The sequence below is a fragment of the Oncorhynchus mykiss genome, chromosome 25 (assembly GCF_057628025.1).
Source record: "Oncorhynchus mykiss isolate SJ-2025 chromosome 25, ASM5762802v1, whole genome shotgun sequence".
NCBI classification, from domain to species: Eukaryota; Metazoa; Chordata; class Actinopteri; order Salmoniformes; family Salmonidae; genus Oncorhynchus; species Oncorhynchus mykiss.
Genome location: NC_143046.1, coordinates 53,910,358 through 53,922,613, shown reverse-complemented (window position 1 = coordinate 53,922,613; position 12,256 = coordinate 53,910,358). Strand labels below are relative to the sequence as shown.

General features: G+C 41.6%; 1 protein-coding gene across 1 annotated transcript in view; it reads right to left on the bottom strand.

Annotated features, from left to right (window-relative positions):
• LOC110505296 (SH3 and cysteine-rich domain-containing protein) overlaps window positions 1-12,256 on the bottom strand; it is an 87,307-nt gene that overhangs the window by 50,293 nt on the left and 24,758 nt on the right. The window contains exons 3-5 of the mRNA XM_021584440.3: window positions 7,809-7,942; window positions 1,193-1,274; window positions 768-874 (exon numbers count right to left, since the gene is read on the bottom strand). Of these exons, the coding sequence (XP_021440115.3) occupies window positions 768-874; window positions 1,193-1,274; window positions 7,809-7,942 (323 nt within the window). The remainder of the gene's footprint in view (window positions 1-767; window positions 875-1,192; window positions 1,275-7,808; window positions 7,943-12,256) is intronic.

Below are 12,256 nucleotides of genomic sequence, written 5' to 3'. Positions count from 1 at the left end.
TTTGCCAACATGAAAGAGAGGAGGATGACATTGGCGTTCAACTAGTCTACAAGTAGGGTGAGTCAACATTTTTTGTTTTACTTGCATGAGCACGGACGCACACACACACGCACACACACACAGATAAATCAGTACCATGGGCAGCCACATGATATTTAGCCACATTGATTGGACTAAATTGTTTTTGGTATCTTTACATTTGTTTCCAGTGTATTAAACTAAGCATATATAGCCTTGTTGATTTGATGATGTTTAAACATTTACGTTGAAATAGTGCTTGAATAGCGGAGGCAGTGCTCCTGTTGTCTTTGTGGCGACTTGCGGTAACTCCGTGGTTCAAAATCAGTAGTTGTTTAGTAAACTGTCGAAAGGATGAACTCATTGACCATGCTACAGGTGAACGCATTACGTATAACAGGTATAACGTATTACATGCAATATTTGCTTTGTGAACTTCACCGGTTTTGTGATGAAACAAACGTATGTGTAGTTGAATATATTCCGCCACTGTGAGACTGTTGTCTTTATGGTCACGGCCTTATTATTGTATATCTCGGTTGCGTTTGAACGAATGGGTTATAGAGCAAACAACGCAATTATCACAACAGGTTGTAATATGGCTTTTTAACTGGCTTGGCTTGGCTTCCTCAGTGATTTTACCCACACACTGCTACTGTTGATGGAGTAGTTTCCTAAATGACTGTCAGCTGTTGAGTTGCTGATGAGGTTGTTTCATTAATACATTGTGTTGTTGTTGTTGTTCTTACAGAGTTTCTGTGGGGGGACTCAAAGCCACTGGCCCTCTTGTTCTTCTGTGCCAGAGACGTCCCGAACCGGAGAGCTTCATACACAGGGTCCACTTTACTGCCACAAGCTGGGAGGAGACATTGAGAAAACCTATTTTCAGTCAAAGCAATCACACAACAAGAACCCCTACATGACAGTCTAGCTGCGTATCAATGTAACCTACTGTTCATGTTGTCCTTTTGAAAGGAATATAAAGTCCTTTGTCTTGTCTCAGTAAATGATGAAGGCATTTGCCGAAACGTGTTGGTTTCAACAACAAAATATACTTTTCTTAATAATTAAGGAAACTTACCAATAATAGCTGAGTATCTTCTGTTCATGCACATTGGTTTGTAGTGACATCTCTAGAGTATTGTCAAGGCAAAAGGAAAGAGAGTGCGCTTACCAATGGGCATGACTTCTTTGATGTAGCCAAACTGCTCCGTTATCAGCAGTGGGGAGCTGTAGTACCGTCGAAAGCCCTTTGGCTGTGGAGGGGGGAGGGAGAGGTTAAGAGAGGGCAGGAACATCATAGTGAGTGATGGATCGATACGTCAACAGACAGCACAGCACACCACCAGCAAAATACATTAGAGCCACTGCATAACCTAATTTCTCTGTTAAGTTTCCACATGCACTGTATTAATCAAATCAAATTGTATTTGTCTATACTGTACTTTAGTCTGGGTATCAGAGTGTTTCTGCATTCAACCACGCAACATCATTGTTTGTCTTGACAATGAGTTGGCCAAAGCAGAGGAGCCATTTTAGACATATTCCAGGCGAGAAAAACTGGTTAAAACCTATTCACCACTTCAGAACACTGTGACATGTCCTTCCTATTTCCCCCCCGTAAACCACCTGCTGATCACTCTCCCTACATCAGCCATGCTAAACATTATTACCTAATGTTTAGTTAAAATTTCTTAATGAGGGTTGTTTGAAGAAGTGCATCTGGACCAGAAGCAGATTAGTCCAGCATCAATTCTGTTACTTTAAGTAGCTTGTGTACAGTTTGAACAACTAAGCTGGCAGAGTGCCATACAGCAGATTTCATAGCCCGTATTCACAGAGTTTCAGAGTAACAATGCTGATCACGGATCAGTTTAGCCTTTTAGAGCATAATCAATAAGATTCTATGGACAGGAGGGGGACCTGATCCTAAATCAGCACTCCTACTCTGAAACCCTTTTTGAATACAGCCCCAAAGTCATTAAGAAGATGTATACCAGTCTCTTTGCTGTTAAGTCCCGTCCCATTCCCCACATACCAAGTTCTTACAAGGACACTCCCCCAGACTATCATTTATCTAACCATGACATTTCTGTGTTTACTGCTTCCCATACAATCAATATTTCCCATCAGAGATGTGTCCCTCGTATATCCAGAAAAATGACAGTAGACAGCCTCAATTTTCTGAATCAGTATCTCACCCAAGAAAGAGTAATCTGAGGTAAGGATGGTAATGTCAGTGAAATACAGTGCCTTGCGAAAGTATTCGGCCCCCTTGAACTTTGCGACCTTTTGCCACATTTCAGGCTTCAAACATAAAGATATAAAACTGTATTTTTTTGTGAAGAATCAACAACAAGTGGGACACAATCATGAAGTGGAACGACATTTATTGGATATTTAAAACTTTTTTAACAAATCAAAAACTGAAAAATTGGGCATGCAAAATTATTCAGCCCCTTTACTTTCAGTGCAGCAAACTCTCTCCAGAAGTTCAGTGAGGATCTCTGAATGATCCAATGTTGACCTAAATGACTAATGATGATAAATACAATCCACCTGTGTGTAATCAAGTCTCCGTATAAATGCACCTGCACTGTGATAGTCTCAGAGGTCCGTTAAAAGCGCAGAGAGCATCATGAAAAACAAGGAACACACCAGGCAGGTCCGAGATACTGTTGTGAAGAAGTTTAAAGCCGGATTTGGATACAAAAAGATTTCCCAAGCTTTAAACATCCCAAGGAGCACTGTGCAAGCGATAATATTGAAACGGAAGGAGTATCAGACCACTGCAAATCTACCAAGACCTGGCCGTCCCTCTAAACTTTCAGCTCATACAAGGAGAAGACTGATCAGAGATGCAGCCAAGAGGCCCATGATCACTCTGGATGAACTGCAGAGATCTACAGCTGAGGTGGGAGACTCTGTCCATAGGACAACAATCAGTCGTATATTGCACAAATCTGGCCTTTATGGAAGAGTGGCAAGAAGAAAGCCATTTCTTAAAGCTATCCATAAAAAGTGTCGTTTAAAGTTTGCCACAAGCCACCCGGGAGACACACCAAACATGTGGAAGAAGGTGCTCTGGTCAGATGAAACCAAAATTTAACTTTTTGGCAACAATGCAAAACGTTATGGTTGGCGTAAAAGCAACACAGCTCATCACCCTGAACACACCATCCCCACTGTCAAACATGGTGGTGGCAGCATCATGGTTTGGGCCTGCTTTTCTTCAGCAGGGACAGGGAAGATGGTTAAAATTGATGGGAATATGGATGGAGCCAAATACAGGACCATTCTGGAAGAAAACCTGATGGAGTCTGCAAAAGACCTGAGACTGGGACGGAGATTTGTCTTCCAACAAGACAATGATCCAAAACATAAAGCAAAATCTACAATGGAATGGTTCAAAAATAAACATATCCAGGTGTTAGAATGGCCAAGTCAAAGTCCAGACCTGAATCCAATCGAGAATCTGTGGAAAGAACTGAAAACTGCTGTTCACAAATGCTCTCCATCCAACCTCACTGAGCTCGAGCTGTTTTGCAAGGAGGAATGGGAAAAATGTCAGTCTCTCGATGTGCAAAACTGATAGAGACATACCCCAAGCGATTTACAGCTGTAATCGCAGCAAAAGGTGGCGCTACAAAGTATTAACTTAAGGGGGCTGAATAATTTTGCCCGGCCAATTTTTCAGTTTTTGATTTGTTAAAAAAGTTTGAAATATCCAATAAATGTCGTTCCACTTTATGATTGTGTCCCACTTGTTGTTGATTCTTCACAAAAAATACAGTTTTATATCTTTATGTTTGAAGCCTGAAATGTGGCAAAAGGTCGCAAAGTTCAAGGGGGCCGAATACTTTCGCAAGGCACTGTACATGCTTGTATAAGACAAGTAGGTGGAATAACTAACCTTTTACTGAAGTTGGCTAAAATCAGGCTCGCACAGTGTTTCTTGTTTAGTCTTTTTTTAAATATATATATATTTTTTTACCCCATTTTCTCCCCAATTTTGTGGTATCCAATTTGTAATTACAGTCTTGTCCCATCGCTGCAACTCCCGTACAGACTCGGGAGAGGCGAAGGTCGAGAGCCGCGCGTCTTCCAAAACACCCCGCCAAGTCGCACTGCTTCTTGACACAATGCCTGCTTAAACCAGAAGACAGGCGCACCAATGTGTTGGAGGAAACACCGTACACCTTGTCAGCATGCATGTGCCCAGCCCGCCACAGGAGTCGCCAGATCACGATGGGACAAGGACATCCCGACCGGCCAAACCCTTCCCTAACACAGATGACGCTGGGCCAATTGAGCACCGCCTCAAGGGTCTCCCAGTTGCAGCTGGCTGCGACACAGCCTGGAATCGAACCAGGATCTGTAGTGACACAGCTAGCACTGCGGTGCCTTAGACTGCTGCACCAATCGGGAGGCCTTGTTTCTTGGTAGTCTTAAACAAATCTACTTTGAAACAAAAGTATACACCTCACACATGGTTATGGGCTTAAAATAAGAAGACACCTGTACCATGTCAGATATAGAGTTGAAATGTATTACGTTTTGAGTTTGCATCCCAATATTACACTTTATATACATCACAGACGACTGAAATATAACAAAACCGCTTTACATAGAAGCACAGGATTTTCAGCAGGTTTTTAAAATAATGTTTATCATGGAATTATGAAAATCTAAATATCATACCATCCATGAGGCCACTAGGTCATTTGACTGCAGGAAAGGGCTACATCAGGTGTTTATCAATAACTACGTTTATCAAAACAAGGAGATTCAACTCAGCATAATATACAGTGAAAGGTAATTTCCTTACTGGGATAATGATCTGACAATGAAATCTACTTGTATTGTGTTTCAGGTTTTTGGCAGCTATTAGTACTACAATTAGCACAATCATTCTGCCTCCACTGCACAAAGGAGGAGAGGCCTCCTTTTGTTTGTTTACATTTTGCATGATCAACCGTGTGTTCAAGCAATCTGCATAAGTAATCTGCCTTGATTGATTCTCAATGTGCCGCGGCTGATAACGAGAAGCTGAAATAAGCAACTCTCGAACTCTATCAGCACCTCTCAAGTGCAGCCCAATAGTCACAGGTTCACTGTTATATTTTTATCTTCAACTCAAACATCGCATCATGATATATATTTGGTTTCAAGATAGCCCCAAGCAGCAATGTATTCTCTTTTTACTCCGACCAAATGTTGTTGCCAAGAGAAATAAGCAGGGTTGTAGAAATACAACCTGCCAAGTTTAGAGAAACCTTAATTTAGAGGCGAGCCCCACTGGGAGTATATTCTCTTTTTATGCTTGACCCTTCAACCTCATTTTCCACTCCTGAAAGCTGATCCCTATCTCCACAAGGCTCATCCTCAAGGCATTGGGCAGCTCATGGAAGAAGAAAAAAGGAGGGCAAAGGGAACACGTGTCTCCCTGTATCCAATATATTCTCATGGTTCACAAGGTTCACTGAACCTCAGTTCAATCCTGATCATTTTCATTTAATCCTACCCAGTACTCCATTTAAACTCAGTAATGTCCAGTTATTCCCAATAATTCCCTGTCAATCCCAGGAAAACCCCCTCCCATGCAGGCCAGGGACAACCTGGACTCTGGAGGAGTTAGTCACTGGAGAGCCAAGGCAATCACACATGACAGAACCGAATATACAAGCTGTATATTTTCTGCGTGGGACGTGTGATTCGATATGAATGACTTAAAAACCCCTGTGTAGTCGTGACTGCCAGTTCCCTTGAGTACAGTGGACGACGGCAAAATGATGGATGGGTGTTCGTATTCTCTGCAACTACCCCCCCCCCCCCTTCCCCTTCTCACAAACTGTATCCTTGATCATCCTGTTGCTGAATTCTTTTTACGAGCTGCCTATTGACGCAATATGGCAGCTGCAGTGGACTTTGAGGTCCACCATGATTATTCAATACTGTGTTTGCAGTGCCACATTACTAATCTATCTTTCCTGTCTTTGTGATGAGTACATTAACCTCTGTGGAGTTGTGCCTCGCTGCACAATATGTTCCACACCATCTTTAATCTGGTATTCTGTTGGGACTTTTGAGACGAATATATGAACATGTGAATAATACTAAGCGACAGGCTTCGATCCCGATGGTGTACTTCTAACAGAATGGCATGTACTGTAGGGCATCAATAAATTACATGTAATGAAAAGATGCCTCGAGGGTAGACCTATTGACTTTGGATTAATGCTTTATGCAGGGAGACATACTGTACTGTAGGCATGAAGAGAGGTTGATGGTCCTGATGATGCCGTTAATACAATATTTTCAATATTGTTGGAGAGAACGCTGATGAATACTCTGATGATGTGTGATAGAACATAGTGTATGTATCTCTATGGATGATGACAGTGGTGTAATTGATGATGACATTGATGACGACAATAATGACGACACTGGTGATGATGTCCATAGAGATACAGTATATACCATAGAGATACAATACATACAGTATTATACTAGTATAGTACTAAATTTAGTTCTATACTGAACAAAAATATAAATGCAACAATTTAAACCGTGGAAAAAGTAAAGGGTTTTTAATACTTTCTGAAGACACTTAATAGAAACAAATACACTGAACAAAAATATAAATGTAACTTGCAACAATTTCGAAAATTTACTGAGTTACAGTTCATATAAGGAAATCAGTCTTGAAATTAATTCATTAGGCCCTAATCTATGGATTTCGCATGACTGGGAATACAGATATGCATCTGTTAGTCACAGACACCTTAAAAAAAGGTAGGAGCATGGATCAGAAAACCAGTCAGTATCTGGTATTTGCCTCATGCAAGCGAGACACATCTCCTTCGCAAATAGCTGATCAGGCTGTTGATTGTGGCTTGTGGAATGTTGTACCACTCCTCTGTGCGAATTTGCTGGATATTGGTGGGAACTGGAACACGCTGTCGTACACGTCAATCCAGAGCATTCCCAACATGCTCAATGGGTGACATGTCTGGTGAGTATGCAGGCCATGGAAGAACTGGGACATTTTCAGCTTACAGGAATTATGTAAAGATACTTGCGACATGGGGCTGTACATTATCATGCTGAAACAGAAGGTGATGCGGGTGGCAGATGAATGGCACGACAATGGGCCTCAGGATCTCGTCATGGTACGTACATTAAAATTGCCAGCGATAAAATGCAATTGTGTTCATAGTCCGTAGCTTATGCCTGCCCATACCATAACCCCACCGCCACCATGGGGTACTCAACGTTGATATCAGCAAACCGCTCGCCCACACTGTGCCATACAGGTGGTTTGTGGTTGTCAGGCTGATTGGACGTACTGACAAATTCTCTAAAACGACCTTCGAGGCGGCTTATGGTAGAGAAATGAACAGTCTGGCAACAGCTCTGGTGGACATTGCTGCAGTCAGCATACCAATTGCACGCTCCCTCAAAACATGATACATCTGTGTCATTGTGTTGTGTGACAACAGCACATTTTAGAGTGGCCTTATTGTCCCCAGCACAAGATGCACCTGTGTAATGATCATGCTGTTTAATCAGCTTCTTGATATGCCACACCTGTCAGGTAAATGGATTATTTTGGCAAATGAGAAATGCTCACTAAAAGGGATGTAAAACAATGTGTGCACAAAATTTGAGAGAAATAAGCTTGGGATATATTATATCAGCTCATGAAACATGGGACCAACATTTATTTACATGTTGCGTTTATATTTTTGTTCAGTGTACCAATTTTGTGACGATGTTAAGGCTCTTACCAGCTTGCCTTGGCAGCGTTGCGATCCCACTCCTTTCTCACACTTGTGGTGGATGCTCATCTTGCAGGCTTTGCAGCGAAGGCCATGCTTGGCTGTGTTGCCTGCCAGCATCACCACATGCTTGGAGGTGGTGCCTGTTGAAAACATTCATCTTTAATCTTTATGTGATGTATTCAGAAATGATTTGGCTGAATTATCTACATTTTCCATTACACAGTTCATTCGGCAATTCCCATGGCAGAATACAATTCCAAAACACAATTCATTCCGCATTTCCCATGACACAGTACAATTTCATGACTCAATTCACTCAGCATTTTTTATGACAGAAGAAAGGGGATTCAATCACAAATACAGTACCATGCCATGTCAAATCAAACTTTATTTATCACATGCGCTGAATACAACAAATGTGGACCTTACCGTGAAATACTTACTTACAAACTCTTAACCAACAGTGCAGTTCAAGAGGACTTAAGAAAATATTTACCAAATAAACTAAAGTATTTAAAAAATAATAATATAAAGTAACACAATGACATAACTATAACGAGGCTATATACAGGGGGTACTGGTTCCGAGTCAGTGTGCGGGGAAACAGGTTAATTTGTACATGTAGGAACGGGTGAAGTGACTATGCATAGATAATAAACAGCAAGTAGCACAAAACAAATGGAGGGGGGCGGGGGGTCAATATAAACAGTCCGGTTAAACAGTCTGATTAATTGTTCAGCAGTCTTATGGCTTGGGGGTAGAAGCTGTTAAGGAGCCTTTTGGTCCTAGACTTAGCTCTCTGGTACCGCTTGCCATGCAGAAGCAGAGAAAACAGTCTATGACTTGGGTCACTGGAGTCTCTGACAATTTTATGGTCATGATTGGTTTTACCGGCCTACATGCAGAGGGATTCAGGACAAGTTAGTTAACTATCATTCTGTTGTAATCAGTCATTGCTACTAAGTACTACTAAGACATTGCCCATTTGCAGTGCTGTCAATCTCAGCCACAGCAGCGTTCACCTTGAGAGTGCAGTGGACCAGACTTATCTAGACTTGTCCGTCTTGCTAAGGTAAATAAATCAAGTCTTCAACAAACAAAGGGAACAAATATGACCTCCCCCAAGCCCAAACCATTTACCCCAAACTTCCTTTCTTAAACTTTGATTAAATTGGACCCAACTTAATCTAATACTCTTCTCCTCAGTGTCTAGATAAGCTTCCATTCACATTCAAAATCGTTCCCCTAATCTGGCTACAACAAAAAAAAATCCCCATGTGGAATTATACCTCCTGCCTCTGTGTCTAAACTGCAGCATTTCATTGATGTTTGAGTCACAGACATTGGCATAAATGAAGATTAATTAGGCTTCGTTGCGTTCGGGAGTTATGAAACAGACAGTGTGACTTTCTGTAAGCGAGAGAGAGAGAGAATTGTTTGGGTGAAGGAGCCCTGGTGATGATAGCAGATGCTTGGCACCATCTTTCTGACTCGCTTCCAAATTTTTATGAATGGTATTTTTTGGGTCGGGAATCAGCAGCACGCTTTGGCTGTCTGTAAATAAAGTTTTCTCCTAAAGACATTTGCCACTGAGAACCTTATCACAGGGCTCTCATTTTCAACCTTTGACCCTTGGAATGTCAGAGTAGATGTCATGCCCTGACCTTAGAGAGCCTTTTTATGTCTCTATTTGGTTTGGTCAGGGTGTGATCTGGGTGGGCATTCTATGTTATGTTTTCTATGTTTTTGTATTTCTATGTTTTGGCCGGGTATGGTTCTCAATCAGGGACAACTGTCTATCGTTGTCTCTGATTGGGAATCATACTTAGGCAGCCTTTTCACCTTTTGTCATTGTGGGAAGTTATCTTTGTTAGGGGCACTATAGCCCTTGTAAGCTTCACGGTCATTTCCTTGTTTTGTTGGTGACATTTTACAAAATAAAATAAAATGTACGCTCACCACGCTGCACCTTGGTCTCATTCCGACGATGGCCGTGACAGCAGAGGGTTGTTTCAGACTCACTGGGGTCAGTTAAACTTTCACGCTTTATCTTTAGATTTAACATAGAGGGTTAGTACTTTTGAATGAAGACATAGATAAAATCCTTGCCACATATACCATTCCAATGACATGTAGCATGTGGCTGGCCTGAAAAACTGCAGTTAACTACCACTGATTAAACTAAATGTCAATATTTATTTATTTTATTTTCATTCATTTTTCATTTCACCTTTATTTAACGAGGTAGGCTAGTTGAGAACAAGTTCTCATTTGCAACTGCGACCTGGACAAGATAAAGCATAGCAATTCGACACATGCAACATCACAGTTACGCATGGAATAAACAAAACATAGTCAATAATACAGTAGAACAAAAGAAAACAAGAAGTCTATATACAGTGAGTGCAAATGAGGTAAGATAAGGGAGTTAAGGCAATAAATAGGCCATGGTGGCGAAGTAATTACAATATAGCAATTAAACACTGGAATGGTAGATGTGCAGAAGATGAATGTGCACGTAGAGATACTGTGGTGCAAAGGAGCAAGATAAATAAATAAATAAATATATAAATACAGTATGGGGATGAGGTAGGTAGATAGATGGGCTGTTCACAGATGGGCTATGTACAGGTGCAGTGATCTGTGAGCTGCTCTGACAGCTGGTGCTTAAAGCTAGTGAGGGAGATATGAGTCTCCAGCTTCAGAGATTTTTGCAGTTCGTTCCAGTCATTGGCAGCAGAGAACTGGAAGGAAAGATGACTAAAGGAGGAATTGGCTTTGGAGGTGACCAATGAGATATACCTGCTGGAGCGCATGCTACGAGTGGGTGCTGCTATGGTCACCAGTGAGCTGAGATAAGGCAGGGCTTTACCTAGCAGAGACTTGTAGATAACCTGTAGCCAGTGGGTTTGGCGACGAGTATGAAGCGAGGGCCAACCAACGAGAGCGTACAGGTCACAATGGTGGGTAGTGTATGGGGCTTTGGTGACAAAACGGATGGCACTGTGATAGACTGCATCCAGTTTGTTGAGTAGAGTGTTGGAGGCTATTTTATAGATGACTGCACCGAAGTCGAGGATAGGTAGGATGGTCAGTTTTACGAGGGTATGTTTGGCAGCATGAGTGAAGGATGCTTTGTTGCGATATAGGAAGGGGTCTGGATATTGTAGCCCAGGAGTGGGCTTCAGTGGTAGCACAGGATCACTGTCCAGTCTAGCCTCAGGCTAATTTGTGCTTGCTTCGGGATGGAAACGTTAGCCAGGAGTGGTCACGCGGGATTGCGGTTAGCTAGTTGCGAAGATCCAGATGAAAATGTTCAGAGTTTGCAGTAGGAATCCGGGAATATGGCGAGAAATAGGTCCGTTATGCTCTGGTTTGAGTCACGTTGTTCGAACTGGCGAGAGCTTTCCGAGCTGAAGGTTAGCTGATGACCACTAGCAATGGTTTGCTAACTGATAGCTGGTAGGTAGTTAGCTGGCTAGCTTCAGTTGAGGGATTCCAGTTCCGAAGTAAACAGAAATACTTTAGAAAAAAGCAGATCCACGCCACATTGGGTGAGGCGGGATTGCAGGAGAGTATTTAGAAGTTGAGTTTTAGGAAAATATTTTTAAAAGATATGCAAAGAATAAAATAAAAAAATATATATACAAGGGACACGACAGGACAAAAAACAAAGACGTCTGAATGCTACGCCATCTTGGAATACTGGATTTTATTATCTGTTATCTGTGTCTATATTTCCGTATCAACCCCTTTTCTTCCCTTTTCTGCCCATGTTATTGATTGGCTTTGTAGAGTAGACTTCACAATAGCGTGTTCCTATGAAACCTAACTGATCATTAATTCCATCGACAATGGTGATCACGTAATAATATGCAACATATGAGTCTGTGATAGAAAAATTATGTAAATACCTGGGTTATTTGATATTAATGGTTAACAATTAATATTGAACTAATAGAAAGACATTTCTGTCCTGTTAGTGTCTCCACTCTAGGTCCCTGGAGCTTATCTGGGCGTATGGTCACCAGAGATGGCTTGTGCTGACAAATTAGTTAAAGACTGCATTACATAAACAAGATGTGGCGGGTGTAACCGAGATAGAGATAGCCAGGAGGAGTTTAGAACAATTCCTAATTTTCTCTAAATCCTCCTTGCATCTGGGAAACTAAGCCAGGGTGGGGTTAAGACAACAACCGACATGCAGATAACGACAAGATGAACCCAGTGGCTTATGATGCTCCTTGGTCTGCATGAGGGGGGTTGAACCAACCATGAATGAGCATTGTTAGTGTCAGCTATACATAGTACTGTGCATTTGTGTAAATGTTTGGTTACTCGGTCCAACACTCAAGGGTGGGGGGGTTGACCAGCCTCATTATTGCAATAAATAATCAATATTAAATAAAGATGATTGTTTGAAGAAATGACCACATCTCTTTCAGTACTTTCCA